Source organism: Schistocerca gregaria, chromosome 1 (assembly GCF_023897955.1).
Source record: "Schistocerca gregaria isolate iqSchGreg1 chromosome 1, iqSchGreg1.2, whole genome shotgun sequence".
Lineage (NCBI taxonomy): Eukaryota > Metazoa > Arthropoda > Insecta > Orthoptera > Acrididae > Schistocerca > Schistocerca gregaria.
In genome coordinates, this window is record NC_064920.1 from 256,901,198 (window position 1) to 256,928,371 (window position 27,174).

The window sequence follows — 27,174 nt, forward strand, 5'->3', positions numbered from 1 at the left end:
GTATATTGATCAGTGCATGAAGGATGGGAAAATTGTTTCATTCTGGTATCTATGCAAATGTTCTTCGTGCTTTATTCCACGGCTTGTAATAAGGTTGTTTCTGCACCATATCTGGATATCTACATGATTTACAGCTTAAGTAAAACGTGTCTCGAAATTTAGAACTACTTAAACCTAACTAACCTAAGGACATCACACACATCCATGCCCGAGGCAGGATTCGAACCTGCGACTGTAGCAGTCGCACGGTTCCGGACTGCGCGCCTAGAACCGCGAGTCCACCGCGGCCGGCTATCCTGACACATTCCGCGTTTTTTTTTTCTTTTATATAAAACAAGTGTATAAATAAATTCTGCTATATTATTTAACAGTATAAGGGTTGGATGCCAGTAGCAACACAGATTTCTGTCAGATCACCGAAGTTAAGCCTTGTCGGGCTGGACTAACATTTGGATGGGTGACCGTTCGGGCTACCGAATGCTGTTGCCTATTTGGGTGAACTCAGCCCTTGTGAGGCAAATAGAGGATCTACTTGATTGAGAAGTAGCGACTTTAGCCACGAAATCTGACAACGGCCGGGAGAGCCGTGTGCTGACCGTACGCCCCTCCATATCCGCTTCCACTGACGCCTACAGGCTCATAATGACACGACGTGCTCGGATGACGCTAAGTTTAGTTAATATTTACAACGTACGGTAATTCGCATCTCACCTTCAGAAAAAAAACAGAACACCTTGTATGACTAGAGATATGACGTTCATATTCACAGGACATGTACATTAGTACGTTCTACAGAAGTGATTAGCATTTCTTTCACCTTGATTCGACATGTCCTATTGCCTCCTAGGCCCAGGGTCAGCAGAGAACCCTGATAACTTGTTCCACGCGAGCTGGCAGCGACGCATATAAGATGCGAAAGGCATCCTATGATGTAGCCATTCATGCTGCATTCACATTGTTCCAAAGTTCATCTGTGGTGGTTGGCATTGGGTCACAGCGCTGCACCCGTCGTGTCACCACATACCACACGTTTTCAAATGACGGCGAGTCTGTTGATCTGACGGGCGAGGGCAAAATGCTGACATCCTGTGACACCAAGAAGGTACGTGTTCGTGCAACAACAGATGGGCATGCATTGTCTTGCTGAAAAATGGTGTCTGAGGTGTTCTGCTGGGGTGTGGCTACAGGTTGCAGCATATCATTCAATCAGGTCACAGTGCCCTGGACACGAACCAGGTGTGATTTTTGGTTGTACCCAATAGCACCCCATACCATAAAGCATTGAGTTGGCGCTATATGTCTTGTGCAAAAGCAGTCCTTGTGACAACGCTTCCCCTGTCTGTGGCGAACCAAAATGAGGCCATCATTAGCAAACAAACACAACCTGAGTTCGTCCGAAAACACTGTCTGAAGCCATTACTGTCTCCAGTGACGTCTTTCCATACACCATTGCCATGTAGCATGTCTCTGCACATTCATGATACGTGTCTCTAGAAGTTGACGACGCACAGGTAGCCCATACCGTAATAAACAGCGTTGGACTGTCACCCCTCATAGAGTACGATGTGTTAAACTTTTCCACTGTTGCGGAAAAGCCGAAGAAGACGCGGATCTCACCTGCAATACCATTCGGATGAAATGTCGATCTTCTCGGGGTGATCTGGGCGGTGTGACCTGACCCATCTCGCCGTCCTCGACGGCCTTCCGTAAACCATTCTGCCACGTCCTGGGTGGATTCTCTCATGCCAATGACACACCCTTTTTCAAACTCATTAATTTGACGGTAGGGTTCGTGCATACGTCTGCTCAAGTCACACTAATCCAATTCCTTCGCTTGCTAGGGACCAGAGCTGCACGTAGATGTTACCTGTAAGCGGTGTTGCATTGTAATATCGGTGTTACCCTTGAACCCGCGGGCCTGAGTGGTTCAAATGCTAATCATTTCTGTAGAACATACTAATGTGCATGTCCTGTGGATATGAAAACCCTATCTCTAGTCGTCCAATGTGTTTTGCTTTGTCTGACCACGAGTGTGTGTTTTGCATTAAAAAAAAAGTAATCTGATACAGAAAGCTGTGAACACCATCCGTCTGTGAGCCGTGGTAGTTTTGTTCTGTGGCTGAGCGTTAATATGACAGTCTGAGCTGATACTTCTATACAGTCCAGACCGCACGCGTAATAGGTGCATGTGCACTGAAATGAAGGGAATTCAGGTCGGAACCCACTTGTGTGCTGAATTTCAGCTCGTCACCTGAGGTTGTTTGATCTTTCTTTAACTTTTTGCGTGTCGTGTGTTTTAGCTGGCTTATTAGCTATGCCAGTCGTCGTCAATCAGGGCGCGAATTCGTACCCAGTTGTCTCGTTTCCCTGTCTCGTAGGCAAGTTCACGGACATTCCTTCCTTTCACGAATTTCAGATTTTGAAATCCGATAGCCAACGGCCTTGCCGCACTCCTAACCCTGGCTCCCTTCAGATCACCGAAGCTAAGCGCTGTCGGGCTTGACTAGCACTTCTATGGGTGACCCTCTGGTCTGCTGAGCGCTGTTGGCAGGCGGGGTGCACTCAGCCCTTGTGAGGCAAAGTGTTGAGCAACCTGACTGAGAAGTAGCGGCTCTGGAGAGTGGTATGCTGACCGCACGCTCATATATATCCACATCCAGTGACGCCTGCAGGCCGACACAGCGGTCGGGCAGTATCTTTAGTCTCTTCTGAGACCATTTCGGACGAAGTCTGGTTTAGTTTTGAAACCCGATGAGCAGTAGTTGTGATAAAAACACATGCATTCTATGTTCATCGCAGTAGTTAAATCTTATTGCCTTTATTTTCTTTCTCATAGTTTCTACTTGGTTGTTAGGGTGATGCCAATAATTTTGGACTCACTAAGTTTCACGAATTCGCCAACTTTATTTTATAGTCTTTTCGCTTCCTGAGTGTCAATAAGTTTTACAGTGGGTTATGAGTCTGGAAGCGAAATTAGATTAGCAGTTGCCTTCGTCTTTTCTCAAGTTCACTTACTGCAACGTTAAAGTAGCATTCAATGATCTTCGTATTTGGTACATAATTTTCAACTACTATATAGAAACTTAACGAACGTAATTGATTGTCAGAACAAGCACTTAATTTGCCCCAGCTTTCTTTACTTCATACTGAATATTCCCTTTTCTAAAAACAATTTAATGTCACGTCACTTACGTTTCAATTGTTATTAGTCGTCGCCAAAAGGAAACCTTTCTTTTTTTGTCAGTATTTTCATTCCGTCAAAATTAATTCTTTTTTTTAAAAAAAAAAGGCTAGCTAGCTATCGAGATTGAATGCCAACAACAACAACAAGAAACACAAAGTTATAAGCAGAACCATTAGGTATGGGAGTAATTTTCAGGTAACTCCGACAGGACTGCAATCACTGGATAAGGAAGGAAGGAAGATTTGTTTAACGTTTCGTCGACATAGTAGTTATTAGAGACTTCAGCACAAGCTCGGATTATATCAAGGATGGAGAAGAAAATCGGCCGTGCCCTTTCGAAGGAACTATCCCAGTATCTGCCTGGAGCGATTTAGATAAATCACGAGAAACCTAAATCTAGATGGCAGACACGTGTTTGAAGCCTTTCCTCCCGAATGCGCCTTCTGTGTGCAAACCACTGCGCCGCCTCACTCGGTAATCACTGAATATCCATTAGTTAAAACTACACGACGAAACATCTTACAGTTAAGCCAATTCCAGTACCATAACCATGTGTTTAATGCGTTTGCTTCAAATGCAGGAACTTTTTCATGCGTTTTTAAAAGTACGTTTCACATTTTTCAGTCGACATACGTAATACCTCGATACAATAACAAGCTGAACATTCCGGGTGACAGAGTTTGTCATGATGTTAGATGTATCGTTGCATCAATTAAATACACGTACTTATTCTAAATTATATGCGACTGAGTTGATGAATGCATATTAGTGTTGCTTTCAGCCTCAAAACTGTTTTATAGAACTCTTATTTGTTCTCAATATTACTACTGCAACCTACTCTTTAACTTTCTTACTTTAGTCAAGCCCTGGTTCTTTCATACATTGCATTCACTACTATATGTGCATTTTGTTGTCACAGAATGTGTCTGAACAATTGATCCCTTCTTTTATACCATCAACTTTTCTCCCCAGTGCGACCCAGTGCATCATTATTAGTTACCTGCTCCACCAATATAATCTTCCGAATTCTTTTGCAACACCACATTTAAATAGCTTCTCATCTCTTATCTGTACTATGCGTCTTCCTGAAACGTAAATTTATATTCAATGTGAAATTTCCCTCTTTCAAAGACAAATTTCTTTATGGTGGCCGTTTACTTAGACCACAGTTATCTTTCTGTATTATTACCGATATTTATCCAGTGACTAACCAGCTGTGTGTCACTGCTTCGTGTATGTCGTGGCTTTCTTGAAAAGTGAGATGTCTTACTGATTTATAGGATGGTAAAATCCTTTTCTATTGTGATTCCCCAATGACATTCCTGGTTAAAGTGATCTTCAAGGTACAAGAGGCTTGTATTGTATTTTCATGTCTTGGTGTTTTCCTTATGCACTGTGGCAGTGTCTGCCAGTCTTTTCGATGAACAGTTTGTCAGTCCTGAAACTAAGCTGGTGTATTTCATATTGTTTCCATGTCTTCTTCTAGTTCTGCGTTTCTACATTGAATAAATTATTAAGTTTGTGTATGTGATGCTTATACCTTGTATGTTTTTATATTACCTATTCTGAACCCCATTTTAGTTTCAACATTATTCGTATCTGTGATGTCAGTGTATCTGCATGTTTGTGTTGGTGTGATTTACTTTGTTTAATCTTGTTTGTTTTTCTGTTTCTTTGTATCGATTTAAATGTTATCTTATGTAGTGGCTCTTTTTTCATAATGAAATATATTTACAAGAATGTTACAGAGTCAATTTATTATTTACCTGAAGACGTCCTGTTTGTGATTCTGTGGGTGGTTCGAGATTGCATTCATTATGCTGTCAGCTGTTGAAGGTTTCGTGTGTCTGTCAAATGTGGGGTTGTGACTATCCTTTGTTACGGTTGCATATACGAAGGTTATTTTCGGGCTTCTTTTGGAATGGCTGCAAAACATTTGTATTCACACTTGCATCTTATTCATTACCAGTTATCCTTTACGGATTGGTTAAAGATTTTGGTCTGAAGATTTTCTGTTCTTTCCATATGTGTCTGCTTTCTTGTTGGGAACCAAACCGAAGCAAGGAGGCATTGTGGTCCAAATGTACGATTTTCGTTCCCCTTTGTGTCTTTGTGTAGATGTTTTGGGTGTTTTCTTGATTTTTCTCGAGCATCCCTAACTTTTGTCGATTCCAGTTACCAGGGTTACTTGAAAAAACAAAAAAACTAAGGACATTGACTTGCCATATTTACGTAGTTTATTTGTGCTATTTGATTGTAAATGTATTCTTTTATATTTACTGGCCAGATTTTCGGTACTTCCTCACTAGAGATCAGTTAGTGCCATTAATAAGCAACACTTACATAACCCATTTGGAGACAATTCTGCGATAGCGTACTATCGGAACCAACTGCCGCAATTTACTCACATTTATCACTGCAGACCGAAATGAATCTATAAAGAATTCCCTATTACAAATGCATTTTTGGTAAGAGAAATTAATTATAATATGGTTGTTGTAGAATCCACTTAGCCCGAGTGAATGCTGATGACAAAACATTTAGATTTTTGACATCAAACAAAGCATGGTAAAGAAAAGATCTGTGCAGATATTCTATTCACTGTGTGTGCTGTCAAGTTAACGTACAATAATTATGTGTAATGTTGCAGGTGTGTACTTACATATAAATTAATACGGATGAATTTTGAATTTAGCAGAAATGGAGGAACAGTATATGGTCTTCTTTCGGTAACTCAGAACTGCCTGTTTGCGGGATCGGCAGTTTGGAGGCTCTTCATCGAACTTTACGAGTTCGAAATAGTGATATGTAAAATTTGATACAAAACTTGCTATTATAACAAAGCAGAAACAATGTACCTGGCAGCACTGCAGTATTTACATGTAGTTTATTACCCAAATTTCAGGAGGAGGTTGTATTCAGATGTCCCGAAAGGAAGGGGACTGAATCCGTAGTTTATGTACTGAAAAAGTTATATGGGATGAGGCTATAGAAATAAAGAAACATTATTTGGTTAAAACAGTTTATTGGCCACAGAAAATACAGAGTTGTCAGATCCTCATCGCCTTCCTCACAGGTTGCACCGTGACGTCTGACGTCACAGCACGGCGATCCGCTGCAAACCTCTGCTTGGCCGACTGCAGGGTGCAGGAGCTCTTCCTCTTGGCGGCCTTGTGGACCCCCAGCGGCGCGGCCAGCAGCTGCACACCACCTAAAACAGCACAGAATGTGTGAATCAGTCAGCGCATCTTACGACACGGATTTTCTAACAATAAAGCCACACATCACTACACATACAATGGTTATGACGATACATTATTAATGTACAAATATTACCGACATCGGTTTTCATAAGCAACTGAAAATTAAGAACATGACTTCAACTATTCCTTCTTACTAAAAATTATTTTTTGAGGCCATTATACTTCAGCTACTGATTGACAGAATATAAAGCTTAAGCTTTCTACATCAACAAGAATTAATCGTAATGAAAGCCAGCATCAAAATTACAGAAATGGTTCAAATGGCTCTGAGCACTATGGGACTTCTGAGGTCATCAGTCCCCTAGAACGTAGAACTACTTAAACCTAACTAACCTAAGGACATCACACACATCCATGCCCGAGGCAGGATTCGAACCTGCGACCGTGGCAGCAGCGCGGTTCCGGACTGAAGCGCCTAGAACCGCTCGGCCATATCGGCCGACTCAAAATTACACCTAGGGCCTCTAAAATAAACATAACGAAATTCCAGCTCTGTGATTACAGTATAAATAAATACTATCCTTGTGATGACGTTCCTGACGCCCAGTGCAGACTACAGTCCATGAATTCTCGTAGATGTATATGTTTCTCGTATACGATTCGATCCGTTTATCCTCTAACATATTCGCGTATTTCCGATCCTTGGTGATCACTCTTTACTTTCATGTGGACTACTTTCATTTCGCTGCCCCTGCCACGTAACTGGTAAAACTCTGTATCATGTATCTAGTATAGTCCATTGTTTTGGACTGGGTCACATCTTCACAGGAAATTGGAAAAGGAGCTACCTAGCGGTTTAATATACACAGCCGACCATGAATTGGGGGCGAAACAGGCTACGATACAATACATGGTTCACAGTCTGTGGCGGTATGGAAAGCTCCGTGTGTCTCTGTTGACTGGTGTATAGTTTAGCGACATGCACCGTGAATATGGGTTCATTGAATCCAAAGGAAGCACAGCACACACCAACCTGCTGATCTTTCCCGCGTTGGCGGGAACCACATCACACCGTACTGTGGCCACGTAGATCACCGAGACAACAAGTACTATCGAAATGAGAGTATAACTGACTTCATGGCTGTAGACAGCATGAGCAATGTAAGCTTCCCCCATCAACTCCAAGAAACTACAGTGAAATATCAGCTGCAGATAAGATGTGCAATTTCTAGAGATGAAAAGTGTTGTCATTTCTTTCGCCCTACCATAAATACTCTGCAGTACGTCCAATTGTTTTTTATAGTGTCTAACCACTAAGCTATCCCTTTACTGCTCTATGCCTTCCCAATAAATTTGATTTGTATGTGAAGAAGCTGAAAAGGTATAAGTTATGTTGAAAATTTGAGAATCCTTTACTTTATGTAATGGTAGTCTTCGCAGTTGTGAGCAACCAGCGGTAACATACTACAGGCTATTGCAAAAGAGCTCTGTGCTCTCTGGAAAATGAGGATATTAAATGCAATTTTAGAATTAAGAAAAAACTGTGGTGATTTAAGAGGACGACGCTCTGTGCATTTGTGCAGTCGGTACATATAGGACGCAATCGCGGTAATATACTATCGCTGTAAAACATCTTGGCACTCTTGTAATTAAGTTAAATGCATCCCATTATCGACGAATTCTAAACGAATGACACTCAGAATATACGATATTAAGTTCCAGGTACTATCTCACCGTTTTTCTTGCATTTTCCTGATACACAATTCTCATGTTTGAAAGATGACAGGTTAAATTGAATCTGCACCTTCTTGAGCAATGATTTACTTAAGTAATTTCATTTCAAAAGTACAACTAATTTACAACGCGTTCACCTTCCATGCAGAGTAAGGCAATGATGGAGATGCGGACTCCCGCTCCAAGTAATCACGGATTTCACTGGGACGCGTCTGGTACTCACCACTGTCAGGTCTTGTGGGGGCGAATCGGCCGTTCCGGTCTGCGAGCGGTTTCTGCACGGCGCCCGGCGTCCTCAGCGGCTGGCAGCCGGAAGCGAACACCCGGGCCTCGCGGAGGCGCCTCCCGATCTTCTTCTGTCTGCCGAGTCTGCGCGCCAGCACACTGTCCGACTGCACGAGGCTCAGCCAGCGGGAGCTGACTCCACTTGCTGCTAACAGCGATGGGCCGTCCAGCTTCCTGCAAAAGAAAAGTGACAGCTGTTAACTCTGAAAACTGATCTATCTTTACTAGATAAGCACATGGTATCCAGCACTTGCCAAATTTTTCTCGAAGTTCTTCCGAATTAAACAGTTTTGAGATTTCTTAACTATCAGACATATCGTCTACTGCGTTACAATATCAGTAAAGAACGTAATTTTTTTTATAAAACTTCTCACCGAAACTAACGTTTCAGCCATAATACACAAGGGAATATGAGCCAAATATTGCAAATATGACAGAGGCCATTCCATGTGCAAGCCGTGTCGAAGTACCGACATTGCTAGATCGAGGAGCATTTTTCGGCTGTTTTTCAGACACACAGAAGGTAAACAGCCGGTCTGCACTGAGGCGACAAGTCTTGGGACAGCTCTTAATACGGCATCAGACCGCCTGCCTGGTGCAGTGGAGCAACTCGCCATGGTACGCACTCAACATGCCATTGGGAGTCCCCCACGGAAATATTGAGCCATGATCTCCAGTCGTTCATATTGCGGAATTGTTGCCAGTGTAACATTTTGTGCAAGAACTGACTTCTCGCTTATGACCCACAAATGTTCGGTGGAATTCACGTCGGGCGATCCGGGTGGCAAATAAGTCGCTGGAATTATCCAGAATGTTCTTCAAACCAATCGTGAACAATTGTGGCGCACTGACATGGTGGATTGTCATCCATAAAAGTTACATCACTGTTTGCGGACATAACGTCCATTAATGGCTGCAAATAGTCTTAAGTACCCGAACGTCCAGAGGACCCAGTGCATTCCATGCAGACACAGCATACATGTTGTAGCCACCACCACCTTGCACAAAGCCTTGTTGACAACCTGGATCGAGTGCTTTGTGTTGTCTACGCAATACGCTCACTATCATCAGCTCTTACCAACTGAAATTGGTGCCCATCTGACCGTACCACAGATTTACAGTCGCCTAGCGTCCGAAAGAAACCTTCATGACCCGAGAAGAGGAGGTGCAGGTGATGTGTTGTTAGCTAAGCCACTCGTGTCGGTCGTCTGCTGCCTAACCCATTAACGTATAAAAATGTGTGCGTGGTGTGCCAATTAACGGTAATTTCGCTACCCTGCACCATACGATCCGTTCGTCATACATCCGACACTGATTTTTCCCCTTGTTACAAACAGTGTGTGTAGGTTAGTACTGACAACCCGACGCAAAAACCGCCGCTCTCGGTCGTTGAGTGAAGGCACTCTGTCATTGTGTTATCCGTGTAGAGAGGTAATGCCTGAAATTTGCTGTTCTCGGAACACTCTTGATACTATGGATTTCGGAATACTGAATTCCCTGAATTTCCAAAATGGAATGTCTCATGCGTCAGATTTAACTATCATTCCACATACGAAGTCTTAATTCTCGCCTTGCGGCCATAACCAATTCGGTAACGTCTTCAACTGAATCACGTTAATACAATTGAGTGCTCCGCTTATGGACTGCACTTTTATATATTGTTTACGCGATACTACCGCCGCTTCTCACATCAGTGTCCATAATAGATACATGTGTACTGTAGAGGGGGGGGGGGGGGTTAGAGGGACCTGACAGTCATGAACGTAGCGTGGCTGTCTGCAACTAACTGCGGGGTCACCAAGAGACGGGGGCACGGAGCCGAGCAGTACGCTGCCCCTGGTAACAGCTGACACACGTGGCGAGCAGCCGGCAGCGTCTCGGACGACGCGGAGATCGAAAGGGCATCCGTCAGTCGCTGCACGACTATCCCGTACTACAGTGCGTCGACCCACAGGACAGAGGGACCTGCAGCTGTTTGACTACATACAGACGGTATGTGAATCTGGAGATTCAGCAGATTTAATAAACAGTGAAGCGACTTTTTGCTGGATGACTGCTAGCGAATGTAATTAAATGACAGTACAGTTCTGTGCAATACAGGTAGAATTGATTGTTAAGGACGTAACTGATGTATTTTACTTTGATAAATTATGTTTAATTTTGCGGTCTTAGCTCGCGTGAAGTCAGAGAAAAAAGTAACGTTGCCTGAAGTTTCGAGTAGTAGACCGGTCAAAGCCTTGGATAGTGCTTAATTAAAAGCAGTTTACTTACCAGGTTTAGGTTAAATATTGAATGTATATTATACATGGTTTTTATATGGGTACATACGCCTGCTAATAACAAGAGTGTGTTTAGAGAGTAGTTGTTCAAAGTGCAGTGTGATTTGCTAAAGCTACTGAGACAGTTGACATAGTAAATAATGTTATTTTGTGAAGCAATTTTACTCGCTGTTACGACAACACACACCGAACGACAACACACACCGAACGACAACACACACCGAACGACAACACACACCGAACGACAACACACACCGAACGACAACACACACCGAACGACAACACACACCGAACGACAACACACACCGAACGACAACACACACCGAACGACAACACACACCGAACGACAACACACACCGAACGACAACACACACCGAACGACAACACACACCGAACGACAACACACACCGAACGACAACACACACCGAACGACAACACACACCGAACGACAACACACACCGAACGACAACACACACCGAACGACAACACACACCGAACGACAACACACACCGAACGACAACACACACCGAACGACAACACACACCGAACGACAACACACACCGAACGACAACACACACCGAACGACAACACACACCGAACGACAACACACACCGAACGACAACACACACCGAACGACAACACACACCGAACGACAACACACACCGAACGACAACACACACCGAACGACAACACACACCGAACGACAACACACACCGAACGACAACACACACCGAACGACAACACACACCGAACGACAACACACACCGAACGACAACACACACCGAACGACAATAGGTAGTGGCACTATGCAAATGAACCTATCGTTAATCATGTGGATTTTCCCAGAAAAATAAACTACCGTTTCTTTAAGGTCATTCAAGAGTTCCGAAAAAAATAACACTATAATATAGCCAGTTTCCGAGTGAAACTGGTTTGTAAGGTAGCTGGGAAATATCGTGAATGCAAGGTTTACGTTAATCTGTAAGCTGCGAATACTGGCTATCTTCTCACGTTGAAGTATAGACCACTTTGTGGTTCTGTGTAACATACTGAGTGAACATTCAGTTGTATAGCCTTGGATATTCCTCGTCAACAGACAGCGCCCTTCGATAGAAGATTGCCGTTCGGAAGAGGTTTTCATTCAAGATACTTACTTTTCACGAGATAAAATTTACTTTAAGTGTTAACTAGTCAAATATAGGATGTTCTGCAATACAGTCAAACAGAAACTTAGAAACGAGATAACGGCCCAAACCTTAAATTTCTCCTACTGAACGTGCACAAAAATATGTATACAACACAATTACAGCATTTACGAAAATAGCAATCGACAAGAAGTAAAATTGATCTATCACCTAAATTGTTATTAGAATAACTTTTTAACTGTCTTCGGCATCACATCTATAAACTCAATGAGCACAAATAAAATCAATTTAATATGATTTGAGGAACACTCAGTATTTAAGAAACTAAAATGTAGTTATAAAATCACTGCCCTAGTTTTAATTTAATTAAAAATATGGCATTTCAGTCTTTGATCGCTATTTTTTATTTTCAATTACCGGTTTCAGGCTAGCTGCCCCCCCCCCCCCCCTTTCAGATCAAATATTGCAGTTACAAAGTAACTTGTCAGTACTGTGTTATGACAGTGAACTGATAGTTCTGTACTGTCAAGTTACTCTGTAACGGTAATATATGATCTGAAGATGGCCAGCTAGCCTGAAACCGGTAATAGAAAATAAAAAATAGCGATCAAAGACAAATGCCATATTTTTATTTAAAGAACGATCGCGGAAATGCCATTAAGACAATCATGTCTAGTTTTGATTAACCTAATTATTCTGATAGTAAATCTCAAAGAAGGAATTAGATGTTAATCACAATGTGACGCTGAAATATTTGGGAACTTTCGAAACATGAATCAAAGCCTGCGACTAACGGAGAACTCTGAGAACCCAACAATAATTAACAGTCTAAAATTACAGGAGAAAATGTAACGTATGCCAACAGACAGCCTTTGTTTAACCAAAGTTACCTAATCAGACCAGGCTATATACATACCGTGTGAGGAAATCTCCAAGCTTGTTAACATCTTGGGCGGAATGACAGGAATGCGGAACAGCGCCAGTCGTACTGATGACCTGAGCTGAATGTGTTCCAGTTTCCCGGTGTTGCGTCTGAAAAATGCCCACCAGCAGCAGAAGCCTTTGACATGTGGTTACAGTTTCTGTTAGTTATTTATAACGGGATAATTTTACTCTCGTCGGCAAGTTTGTCCCAGCACAACCAAATGCGAGTTGTGCGAGGCAATATTTTTGTACTTTGTTTCTCAGCCTTTCGACACACAAATATAATGACCGGTTCCAACTTAGAAGCAAGTCGTCAGATGATTTCTCTGAAAAGAGAAGGGGATACACTAAAATACTGGACGGCTAAATTGCAATTTATACCAGATTAGTACGTGAGATAGTACTCGCCACAAACATTACAGCTTTCTGTGATTACTCGGCGGATTCTTGAAACATCGTGCATCAGTAAGTCTTGAATCGTAAATAGAAGATTACAACCAAGCAAAATACAAAATTGAGAACCATTAAGACACTAAGTACAGAAACAAATTTGAGAAATATACATGTTTGTGAAAGTAAAATTTATAGACCAACCACTAGTCTCCTACGTCTGAAGGTGTTTCATCAAGTCTCGACAGCCTATACTTCCTATGAAGAATTTATGTACCCACTTTGTTACGAAATATTAATATTTAAGATTTTATCAACTTTAATTCTCAAACGTCCATATATAGGCTACTAACAACAGAAGTCCAATAAGAACTAATACCAAATGCACCACATACGCAATTACGATCTATCCCAACATTTCATGCCCCTAGGTATTTAGGTTCAGCACATTTTGTGGCTTGATGTTCGGATAAAACTCCGTTTATGACGTATTACTGATACGCACAGGATGTAAGACAAAACATGTTGTCAACACTAGGTAAAGATTCAGCAGCACAGATCAAGAAAATTATGCTTTGTGCTCATATAGAAATGAATATGCGAGAAATTGCTGAGACAGCTTTTCGTGGATGTTCACATACACAGTGTGCTGCTACAGATATAGGCAAAGCTGGTTCACAAAATGTCAGTAGCATGCATACATTGCGTAACTATGGTGAAGGTAAACTGAAATTGCACTAGGACAGGTGAGGCCAAAGTGCTGACGCAGTGAACGACTTACCAACTGGTAGTTAGCGGTCTGAAGCGCGCAGAAAGCAACCAGAATGAAACGACTGTTGAAGCTAACAAGCCAAGAGCGAGCAAGCAGTGACATGAAGCCCAACAGGCTTACCCTTTAAAATACTAGTTGTTTGACCCAAGACTGAGAAATACATTAAAAAATTTCTTGCAAAACTACCCCTTAGATTAGTACGCATAGAATGTGTAACCACTGCTTATGTCGTATTGTAATGTACGCTGTGTATTCCAATAACCAAGTTATTCCACATGAAATAATTAAAAAGAGGTAATACACGCACACCAACAGTGACAAAATGTAACACCACAGCTCCTTGTAATTCTTCATGCTTTCCCGGCGATCTGTTGACATCTTGGATATTCGGGAATCCAGCCGGATGCTCGCATCGTTCTCGCACGATATTTCAACAGCGTGCCTCACTGTCTTCTTCAGGTGCTATCTGAGACTGGACGCGAACATCCGGCTGGGTTCCCGAATATCCAAGATGACCACAGCTCCTTGTCTGACATCTACACAGCATGATCGAAAATGTAACCTTACAATTATAGCTAGGAAATTTGCTATGCTTGATGTAATTCCAAACAAATTAACATGGTTCTGCAAGGACAGTCGATATATAAATAGCACAATAAGGAATTTCATATCTCACGGTACCTTAAGTAAAACAAACTTTAGTTCAGTGGAAGGTCAAGTGTACAGCCGCACGACCGCCCGTAATACCCTCCACAAACCCATACAATACGATGCTGTTACTACGGTCTGTGGTCTCCATATAATAAGTACGCTCACAGCACATGCGTTATAGTTCGAAGTTCACTGCACTGTAATATCACACAGGGACTGAACATAAGAACGCAGTTACGTGTCTTCACCAGTCATTTCTTTTAGCATTCTTACCCTAACATACTTTCACGAGGAAATAGTTACTAACGATATGCCAAACCACAGTCGCAGAAATAAAGACGACTGAAGCAAAACGTATGAGCACAGCTGGGAAATGCAATTTATATCGACGCAGTATTTCAGCAACATCCATTTAAACATCATGGACATCTGACATGCCTCAGCTTATGATAACGCTTTCCTACTCACAGATTACCGTCAACGTCAAGAAATTCGTAGATATTTACTGACTTAACAGTGTTCTGGTCCGTTATGGTAATCATTAACACACTACTACGACCGCACTGCATCACAACGTACCTCTGGTGTATGCATAACAAAAGAATCATCAATATGTACTTCAACATGTGTATCACAGTCACCTGAATATACGCCGAAATAAATTGAACGAAGCACATAAAATGTGTAAAGAAGGAAGGAAAGTCACTTCTGCTGTCCGCACATCAGTTTCAAAATGAATAACGGTAAGATACATCAACTTCTGCACCTCAAATTTTATCAGTGTTCCCATCTTAATGGTAGTTCCCAAGTTGTAATGGGAGGTAAAGAAAATTTCAGGGAAAAGAAAAAATTTTGGGTTTGTCAATGACACTAAATATCAGACACAGCAACGACTTAAGAGCATCCTAACGGTATAGATAGTGTCTTGGAAAGAGGTAATAAAATGAGCATTAATTAATGAAAAATGTCAATAAGATTAGTCAAATTAATCAAGCGAAGCTGAAAGAATTAGATTACGAAATGGGACGCCAATAAAGGTGCTAGATATGTTTAGTTATTTATGCAGGAAAGTGAGAGGACATTAAATGGTAACTGTATAGCAAGACAAGAAGGGAACAGAATTAGAAATAAAAATTTATTGCATGCCTTAAAGAGGGAACGATTGATAGAACTCATTCTGACACCACGAAAATGTGAATTTGATAATGCAAGTAAGCTGTGGTGGGCGCGGGGAGAATCGTAGACGGAAATCAACGAATGATTACAGTAAGCAGGTTCTAGAGGATACGTGAAGTTGTACTTATTACTAGATGGAAATAGCGTAGAAAGCTGTATCAAAGCCGCTTTCCTTCCTGAAGTCAATAGTAACGTTACGTTACATGATCCAAACAGCGTACACGCAAATACCCCACGGAAAATACATCATGTCATCTAGTCACGTAAAATAAATTAGGAAATGCGGATATGCACTGAAGAAATACTAGCAGTAATGTTAAATTACGATAAACGATTTAGATTCATTTGTTTCGTATTCCATCCTATTTTTAGTAAGTGCAAGAAACAGGTGCCCCTTTAAGACACTCTCCTAACCGACTCAAGATCATCCATGAACTATAGAAAACGTTCATAACAATCACAGCCTTTCTGCTACACATTAAACCACGAAGCATCTTACTAAACACACCTGCTGTTTCTAAACATTGGACTGAATGTGTAACATTATCGAGAAAAAGTGTCTTCAGTAGTAAATCATCTGAACACAATGTACAGAACGTACAATTACTCCTTACTGAGATTTTCTCGACTTCCATTAGTAAGATTACAACCATGTCTACTGCAATGCGTCAGATTACTATTAATATAACCATTGTACACACATCAGTATCATACAGAAAACGTTTCAGAATGGCTCCCCCACCATCTAAAAAGCAAAGCAAGCCAAATTACCGATTCATAAGCAATAGTTTCTACAATTTTGGTTTAGTTCATAGTAAGTATTTTTCTTCGCAAAATCCATAAGACGGGATACAGGGTAAGTTTCTTCACATATTCTCCCAGTAATCACGGTGTTCCAATTGAAACGAGGGCATCAGTGAAACACATCGTGAAATGAAACATATAGTAATCACTGTTCATATGATAATCGTCAAAAGTAGCACATTGTGTGTCTGCTTATATAGGCATTCCAATAGTATCTATCGCTTCAAACGAAAACAGACATCCCGCAATGTCCACATCGCGTTAACGAGCAACTTCATCCAATATAATTTATACACTTATTTGAAGCTAACGAGAAAAAAAAAAAAAAGACAGGGAACATTGCGTGTATAAACTGTATAGAGTCTGGCTTCATTCGTCACTTCTTTCAAATGTAGTACACAGAAATATGAGCTGTCTTTTTCAGTAATGAATTTTGTCAAATACCAAATCAGAACTCCAGTAGCATCTAATACCAAAAGCATGCATGAAAACCGTGTGTTTACGTATTTCTAGAGACAGTATCCGAAATGCTACACTTCAAAGAGCTGAAGTGTTCAGTGGGAAGGATACACACAAGCGCAGCATCTTACTCAACCTTACAACGTATGCATACTTGGCTCACTTCTGAATTGCTCCCTTAACAGCAACTTACTATTACGAGAACAGCAGCTACTATTTAGCTTATAACCTCTGGCGAATTACATGTGTACTTGGGTTCCTCAGAACACTAGCAGCGCCAACCATATAATCGTAGAAAAGAATTACAGTTTCAGAAAAATCAACTTTGCCGTGTAATTCGACGCACTGAATAGCAACGCATTGTTTAACGTAGTAATAAATGCATCATGCAACAAGAATAGCTAACTTTTCCTCTAGTGACATTACTGTGGACAGTTTATTTCTTCCTAATGGAGAGGCAAGTAGAGAAAATATGTTGACCGCAAGTATTTCCTTGCAATCGCTACCAAAATTAAAAATTCATAGCTCTTTTGAGAGAATTACTTATAACGTAACTCCTGGATAAAATTTCCATGAACTACGCTACTTAATATATGTAGGAACAAATAGATTCAGACTAAGGCGTAATGACAGCGGCGAGTGAGCATCCCTCTCCATCGCGCATTATTCTACAGGCATCCAAATACTTATCTGAGACTTAGCCATTATCTAATACAAATATTTAGAACTGGCGGAGAAAATCTGATTTATATAACTAACACTGCATGCAATATGGCAAACTTTGAAAAATATAACGGTAATTTAGGTGACACACATCAGTCTGTCACCACAACCTAGGTATCACACTCTGGCCAGAATGCTATACGTATAATTATCGGCAGGCTAAGCACTTTGAGGGAAACGTACCTGAGAATCATCACGGCTATCTCTGGTGGGAGCATCCCAACGATGTCCAACGCTCCAGGGCTTGGACAAACACTAGACAATCCCACGAAACACAGCAGCGAGTAGAATGGCTCCATAGCGACACTCGACTACTACTGGTGCACTCCACAGTCAACGAGCAAATGGCGAACTCTGCCGCTGAGTGACCTCTTATACTAGCGTCGCGGTTGGTGACGTCATCACACTGTAGACATCACTGCCACTTCCCACACTAGTGGCTGCCGTAGGTAAACGCATAGTGATGTCTTCATTAAAGTGTGAGTCCTTCAGTCATTCCATTAATTGTGCTGAAGATAGTGTAGCGATCCAGAATTTCGAAATTGTTGGACTCATTTCCACGTGTCATCTTACGTACTCATAAATGTTTCTAGTAAAACAATTCAGAGTGTAACGTACAAGATAGATATTATGATGGGCATATGTATAACAATTGAAGCAGAAGCGGCTGAAAAAGGTATCGCGGAGTGTTGGATAAGTCTTCTACGGTAGCATACATTGATGCAACGGAAGATTTTGTTGGAAGTGCATTTAAACAGCCGCAGATGTTAACTATCCATCACGGAAAAAATTTCGTGTGCTACACGCTAAAGGAAAAGTGATAATGGCCAACCGTTTCCAGGTAGCACTTCGTGTATACTTCCCCAGTAGAAAAGCCTCTTCGTTGAGGAAACGCAGATTTTATATTGCTAGGAACTTCAGGCGAGAATTTCTTGGAGTCTAGATGTAAACGCAGAGTAATTGCGTTAGTTACACAGATCTGAAGGGAATTCTAAAAGTTCAGTGTTAGTAAGACATATTTCAGGTCTAGTTGGCCACCGGTACTTGTTCCTTAAAAGTCTGGGTGTCAGGTGCCCTTTTGACAAAATGTAGTATACAGTGCCCGAAAAATGTGATGCTCCTAATGATCTATTTCAATACTAGGAGTTGTAATACAAAACTCTTAGCTGTCTAGACGTTACTCTGCTGACGTGTCTGGAACGTGAGGATAATTGGATAAGTTATGGTTTTCTATCTTATTCTTTCTGGTATTTAGAACTGTCGCTTGATACTGTAAAAACATGTGGTGTTTTGCACCGACATACTATATAACACCATTAGTCGTTTGCTATGTGAATCTGAGTAGACATGAAAGGTTAGCTCGAACAAGATGTGAAGAATTTTGTTAGGTATGGAACGTATCATGTTATTTAACGTAAGGAGATTTACTCAAAAGAGTATTGAGGGGTGTGATATAACTTGGTTTTCTTTGATATTTTACTTACCGACTGTGATGTAACAGTGATATGATGCTTTTGGAACGTCGGATGTTCGTATCCCTCTCAGCTTATTCTCCTCATAAATCGCTTAAAGCAAATGCCAAGGTGATTCCTTTAAGAGGGTACGATCGATTTCCTTCCAATGCGAAACTATGCTCCGTCTTTTATGATTTAGTTATCAACTGAAAGTCCTACCCTCCCTTCAGATCACTTTCGTTGCATTGTACTTCAGAAAAACAACTACCAACTAAATACAGTTGCTTTGTTTTGGTGATCTGTATCGTAGGATGAAGTTTGTTTTAGGGCAGAAATTGACAATTTGGTTGTTCGTCGGAATCAACAAAAATGAATGGGAAATAAGTGTTTTTTTATATAATTTTTATGTGTAGTGTTGCCTGACGTCTGAGTCAACACCGTATATCACGCGATTTTTGTTGTAGCTACTAAGGCAGAGTAAATTCTGAAAACCTCTATGAAACAATAGTTATCCATCGAATACGGATTTTGGTGTATATTGTCTACGTAAACTATGGAAACTGCAATGAGGAAGGACCGGGCGGTAAATAACTTTTACCAGAATTGGATACTTGCAATATTTCTATGTTCAATAACATTACAATTAGGAGACCTCACACAAGAGATTTTGTTTTTCGGATTTCGCTTCTAAGAACTATTTTCATATTTCGCGTAAAGTGGACGAAGATTTCAAGTTTATACACTCTGTTTCGGACATTAGGACTTCTTTAGACGAGAGTAGTGTATTCTTTATTAAGATTGCGTTAAAGTACTGCTTCGTGTCGTGGAACTACTTGTTGATGAAGAATTCACAAATCTACCGCATTCACTCGAATCTAAGCCGCACCTGAAATTTGAGACTCAAAATTCAAGGGGAGAGAAAACTTTTAGGCCGCATATCCAAATCAACAAAGTTGGTCGATTGTAATATGAGACACAATTTAGGTCGAATGAATGACAATACGGCTACAGTAGTTTGGTTCGAGTCGTAAGCTTAGCAGTTAAGCTTTACCAGGTAGCCATTGCTATGCGTCAGGCGCTCCGTCCGTATTTATACGGGTACCTTTCCTTTTTTACGTGCTTCGTCTGGTTTGAATTGTTCGCTTATTTTTCTTTGATCTTATAAGTGCCGTTCTCTTTGTTATAGGTGTTTACGTCACTCTAAGCTGAAAATGCGTTACTGTACTGTCATGCATTGTTTGTCACATTCTGATAATGAGTGTTTACGACCTGTAGTCGCTCGCGGCATGGCTAGTTTTTGTGTGCGCTACCGCCGCTTACAATAAAAAGAGGTATTGTCTAATTAGTGAAACATTGAAAAGAGACTGCTAATTGTTGTTACTTTCACTGCTGCTTTCTTTGATAATGATCAACAAGAACCAAATAATAGACTGTGTATGATAGATGTTCTGAACTTGAGTTAGGCGAAAATTTTTCTCCGTTTGAAAATCTTTGCAGACGCCTCTTTAGTACATTACATTCTGCACAGAAATTAGTCATCTTAGATTTAAAAATTTAGTCAATTGCCGGGCTTCATTTTTGACTCTATCACTATTAGGCATAAGAATAATACGAATATAAACATGACATGATTCTTCCGCGTTTGCTGTTGTCTCACTCTAGTTTCGTAGTTTATTAGCAGACAGGATTTAAATGAGATAGCAGCAAACACAAAAGAATAAAAGACCAAATGTTTATATTCGTATTATTCTTATGGTGAAGAGAATACTGCATGTGATTAACAATTCATAAAAGTTCCTATTAGCAACCATCTCTTCTCATAGGTAGGAAACAATACAGACCGTCGAGTTGGCCATATTGACAAACATCCCAAAGCCTTGCCAGTCGTTTTTTGGTAGTACATTGAAATGCTGCAACATTCGAAGATGAACAATACGGATTTTGTATTTACTTCGTTGGATAATGTATGAAAATGCAGTGGACGAAACTTCGGACGGAGAAAAAAGCGCGTCGTCCACCTTTTTTTAAATTTATTTACTGACGCAGAGGTTTTGGCACGCTAGTGTTTATCTTTGTGCCTGCAAAGCATGCCTGTGTAGCGCTACATATATTCGACGGCAGAAGTTAGTTGTGGCGGCACCTACAAACATTTTTCAGAACTTCTGCTTACTTTGCACTCGATTCTAAACAACAGGCGGTTTTTTGGATTACAAAAGCCGGAAAAAAAAGTGCGGCCTAGATTCGAGTAAATACGGTATACGAAACATAAGTAAAGAGAGTTAGGTATGCTACATGCCTGAATTTTCTTTTTAATTATTCAGTTTCTTCGTGTCATCCTCGTTTATAACAAGTTACAAACATAACTATAGTCGGTATGAGTAGGATGTTCTGGTGAGTATGTTCCACTTGTAAATGTCAGCCGTGTGTTTTGTTTATTATTGTATTATTATTGTTGTTGCCGTTGTCGTTGTCGGTGGTACTAATGGTGATGATCTTCAGTCCGAAGACTGGTTCGATGTAGTTCTAAGCTAGGCTGAACAAGACTCTTCACTTTCGCATAGATGGCCCATCCTACATCTCTTGGAACCTTGTTGTACATCCTATACAAAGTTAATCCTCACCCTCACTTCGCTCGATTACCGAAATGACTATTTCCTTGTGAATCTGGCTGTGTCCCGTCAACATGCCCCTTCTTTTAATCACGTTCTCTCATAAATTTCTTTTCTCTCCATTATATTAAGTATCATTCATCATTTATCCCCTCCAATCTTCACCATTCTTCTGCAGCAGCACATTTCAGAGACTTCTTTTCTTGTCTGTACTATTTATCGTCTACGTTTCACCTCCGTACAAGGCCAGTCTCTAGACAAATATCTTCAAAATAATTTCCTAACATTTATCTTCGTGTTGAACAAATTTCGCTTAGTCAGAAATGCTTTTCTTGCTGTTGCTGCTGTACATTTTACACCGTTCAACTTCGGCGATGTTCAGTTATTTGCCTATGTAAGTAGTAATACACATTTGTTACAAGTTTGATGTCCTCAGCATGTTCATCTTTTAACCTTTCTTCAAGAAACTATCCATTCTATTCAACTGTTCTTGCGATTATTTTCGTCACTGATAGAATTACTGTAGCTACAAACGTCAAAGTTTATATCTGAACTGTAGTGTTGCCCTATTTTTGCTTAGATTGGAAGGTGGCAGCCTTTTATCCCTCTCTCTATACATCGCTGAGTTCATGTATACACACTCGCTCTTGATGTAAACTCTTATATTCAAAATGTAATCTGGTTTTACCTAGTTTTTAATGTGGTAGAAAGCGTTAATAACATTTCCGGCCGCGAGTCCTTTGTTCCCATACAGGTCCGTAAGTCCGACTTAACTTTCCTGATATTTTCGTGTTGTCAGTGACAGCAAGCGTTCTTTTGTTGTAAGGCTCATATCTCAAACACGTTTGATTTGATTTTTTTTTATCCAGGGATTATTTCAGTGATGAAGGATTTATCACAATAAAATGAAAATAAATAGATCGAGGTATACATACAAACAGAATATATAAGCTTTTATGATGATAGAACATACAGCTGTGGCCTTGATGAAGAACTACGCTAGCATTTGACTAAAATGATTTAAGAAAACCACAGAAAACCTAAATCAAGTTTCTGGATAGAGCAGGCACCACCCTCCCGAAAACAAGGTCACTGGCTTAACAGTGACTCATTCGGTTGTATAGTATTATGTGATTAACAAACCATTTGCTCTGAGTAAGTAATATTATGGAATATAGCTTTGCACATACTGGCAGCACATAATGAGACCCACTGGTGACCCCTGGATCACGACCATACCGCTGTGCCCCTTGTATCAACTTCAGGCTCGTAAACGTGAAGCTAAGCCCCGTGTTGGGGGCTACCGTAAGTAATTTTCACGTTAGGAGAAGATTGCATTTCTTGTTGACATCTGTAAGAATACTGTCTAAGGCTGATGTTGAGCTGTTTGGTAGCCTAGTAGCAGCCTTTATCACTAGTGTCACATGAAAAGTGTACAACGTTCGCAATGTTATTACTCGTTCCACCCCTAACATCTGTGTAAATACTCATGTCTCATGTACCCCTTGTGTTCAGTTCTGAAACTTTAGACTTACCGTGACTTAGATTAATTTGTTGAAGAAAGTGACAGGTCCATACAAAGAATAATTTTCATATGGATGTTATTTCAATGGCTACCAATTACAAATTTTTGTCCACACTAATCGTGACCATTTCTTGTCTAGCTTTAAAATGTGCGCGACATTTCGTTTTGATGCAGCTCTTCATGCTACACTACCCTGTGCAAGCCTCTTGATCTCCAAATAACCTGCTTACTGTGTTCATCTCCGATCTCTCGATGTTCCATAATGTGTCCTATAACCGATCCCATTTTTAATCAAGTTGTGCTACAAGTTTCATTTCTTCCCAGTTATGTCCAGTAGCTCATCATTATTTACTAGATCTACCATCTATTCTTCCGCAATCTTCCGTAGCATGACATTTCAAGAGCTTCTATTCTCTTCGTGTCTCAATATATATATATATATATATATATATATATATATATATATATATATATATATATATATATATATATATATATATATATATATATATATATATATATGATATAAGAAAATACTCCTCTTCTGAAATGCTTTTCTTCCCATTTCCAATCTACAATTTATTCCTTTTTACTGCGGCCATCATCAGTTTTTTACTGCCCACATAGTAGAAATCGTCTTACTACCTCTAGTTTCCCGTTTCCTTATCTAAATCCCTCAGCATAGCCTGATTTGATTCCACTTGATTCCGTTACACTTGTTTTACTTTTGTTAAGGAACTCGGAATGAGCTTAATTTTAATTTTGTCGACTGTGAGAGAATAGTGTGGTAAAATCTGTAGCACTATTGTGCTCATTATAAGGATGAAAGTTTTTCGGAAATACGGGCTGCCCAACGAAGAAGTACTTGATTTCAAAATAAATATCTCGACAGAGAAGATCGACAGGCTAGTTCAACAAAATACGATACTGTAGGACCTCTGTTATTCAGACGTACAATGCAGTGTCCATTCGGACATACAAATGTATTCACATTTGCGAATGGTGAAATTCCAACGAAAATTTGTGTTGCACTGGGACTCAAACCCGGAGTGGTGAGTCCTTCACGGCCAGACCTAAACTTCCATACATTGTCAACTACTGTACAGCTAATGATTGTCCATATTCGCAACTGCAAATACATTTCATGCAGTTAAAGATGTATGTTTGTTGTGAAATATACAAGAACTTTATACAGAAGTCACACAAAAGAATCGAAATAGTTCGGAAAGCTGTTACCAGATAGAGCTACACGCTGTGCAGTTCGTACACTCTCGACGAGTATAATTAAACTCGCCCTCTGCAAGCTGTCTTTGCAATCCCATCACAGTCTTTCCGAAACCACCAGCGGCACACGGCGGTGGCGCAAATGAATAACTGAATCTGGCACAACACCTTGCAATGTCTCAACGGAAATCGATTCAAACACTTTCAGCATGATGGGTTGGTTCCTGGAGACAGTATCTTTCACAGTACCCCACTGAAAGTAGCCTCAAGGATCACATCGGGCGAACATGCAGTCCAATCCATCTATGCGCCAATAAATTTGCAAAAAATCTGTTCCCGACGTATTCCGCAAGAAAGCGAAACGCCTGTTCAGTGCTATGTGGTCTGGCCCCATGCTCCATGAATCACTTGGTACCTGGGCGGTCTTCCAACACTAACTATGTGGATACAGACTGTTCACTAGCGATACTTTTCAGTATGAAAGAAGTGCCAGTAATCCCTCTGTTGTACACCGCAGCACAAACACTAACTTTGGTTGAGTACAGTGATTTCGCTTCACACAGAAGGGATTTTCGGAATTTCAAAATGTCTAGTTTCCTTCATTCATGACCTCACTCAGATGGAACTACGTTTAGTCTATAAATCAAATGCATTCAACAACCGTTCGCAGTGTCAACTCTCTGCCACAAACCTCGTACAGCTATGACCTCGTGGCTTTGGATAGTCAATGAAAATACGTGTACACTCTGTCTGTCCTGTTAACATGCTACAGCTTTCTTTTTCTGAGACAGAATGTTTCTCTTTTGGGTGAATATAACCTCACTTAAAGTATTTTGCAAGTTCTGCTAGTTATCACTTCATAAAAAAACCGATTTTGTGCCAGTATTTTTACTAGATTTTGATGAAATTTGAATCAATTTTACCACAGATATTCTGTCTAATCTGTCTATTAATCCTGAATAAAAACTCTGGCTCACAATACAGGGTTACAGACAAAAATAAGCTACTGGCGAAATCTCTTGGAAGCTCCGACAGGACTGCAATCTCTGAACATTCATGTACTGCAACCACACGACGAACTTCCTTACAGATATACCAATTCCAGACCAAAAATGCGTTTTTCATCATTTACTTCAAATGCAGAAGCTGTTTCAAAGATTTTTAAAAACAACTTCCACACATTTCAGCCTACAATACGTCGAATCTTATACATTAATGTACTTTCAAAGCTGAACGTATAGGACCACGGAGTTTACCGTGTTTTTACGTGTTTGGTAATATCGACGAAAACCACATATTTGTTCGTAACTGTATGCAATTGAAAGCACTAGGTATTCTGTTGATGAACTTTTGTTGTTGTAGTGGTATTCAGTCGGAAGACTTGTCAGAATAAACTCTTCGTGGTAGTCTACCATGTGCAAGCCTGTAACTCAGTATTACCACTGCAACCTACTCATTAAAGTTCCTACTCTTTTACTGCGTCTTGTAGCGGAGCCTTGGTCTCCGTCTGTAAGTTATACCTCCCACACTCCTCTATAGTATTAAACTAACAATTTCTTGATGTGAGAGAATGTTTCCTAGCAACTGATCCTTTCTTTTAGACACGTTATGCCACATGTATTCCTCTCCAATTCCGTTCAGTACATCCCCATTATTTACATTACTTACCCGATCCATCCATCCAATCTTCATTCTGTTACAGCACAACGTTTCAATTGCTATTGTCGTCGTATCTTTACTACGGAGTGGCCAAGACAATGTTCACTACGTTGTTTTTCATAATAATAAACCGATCCCTTCTTCTAGTCAAGTTGTGCCACAAGCTCCTCTTCTCCCCGGTTCTATTCAATACCTCCTCATTTGTTACGTGGTCTACTCATCTAATCTTCAGCATTCTTCTGTAGCACCACATTTCGAAAGCTTCTATTCTTTTCTTGTCTAAACTATTTATCGCCCACATTTCACTTCCATACATGGCTACACTCCATACAAATACACTCCTGGAAATGGAAAAAAGAACACATTGACACCGGTGTGTCAGACCCACTATACTTGCTCCGGACACTGCGAGAGGGCTGTACAAGCAATGATCACACGCACGGCACAGTGGACACACCAGGAACCGCGGTGTTGGCCGTCGAATGGCGCTAGCTGCGCAGCATTTGTGCACCGCCGCCGTCAGTGTCAGCCAGTTTGCCGTGGCATACGGAGCTCCATCGCAGTATTTAACACTGGTAGCATGCCGCGACAGCGTGGACGTGAACCGTATGTGCAGTTGACGGACTTTGAGCGAGGGCGTATAGTGGGCATGCGGGAGGCCGGGTGGACGTACCGCCGAATTGCTCAACACGTGGGGCCTGAGGTCTCCACAGTACATCGATGTTGTCGCCAGTGGTCGGCGGAAGGTGCACGTGCCGGTCGACCTGGGACCGGACCGCAGCGACGCACAGATGCACGCCAAGTCCGTAGGATCCTACGCAGTGCCGTAGGGGACCGCACCGCCACTTCCCAGCAAATTAGGGACACTGTTGCTCCTGGGGTATCGGCGAGGACCATTCGCAACCGTCTCCATGAAGCTGGGCTACGGTCCCGCACACCGTTAGGCCGTCTTCCGCTCACGCCCCAACATCGTG

General features: G+C 41.0%; 1 protein-coding gene across 1 annotated transcript in view; it reads right to left on the reverse strand.

The window, feature by feature from the left end:
* The window catches only part of LOC126345891 (uncharacterized), a 37,473-nt gene extending 19,404 nt beyond the window's left edge, over positions 1–18,069 (reverse strand). Inside the window, exon 1 of the mRNA XM_050002182.1 lies at positions 17,913–18,069. Within this exon, the coding sequence (XP_049858139.1) occupies positions 17,913–18,028 (116 nt within the window). The 5' untranslated portion in view covers positions 18,029–18,069. The remainder of the gene's footprint in view (positions 1–17,912) is intronic.
* Positions 18,070–27,174: the final 9,105 nt, after the last annotated feature.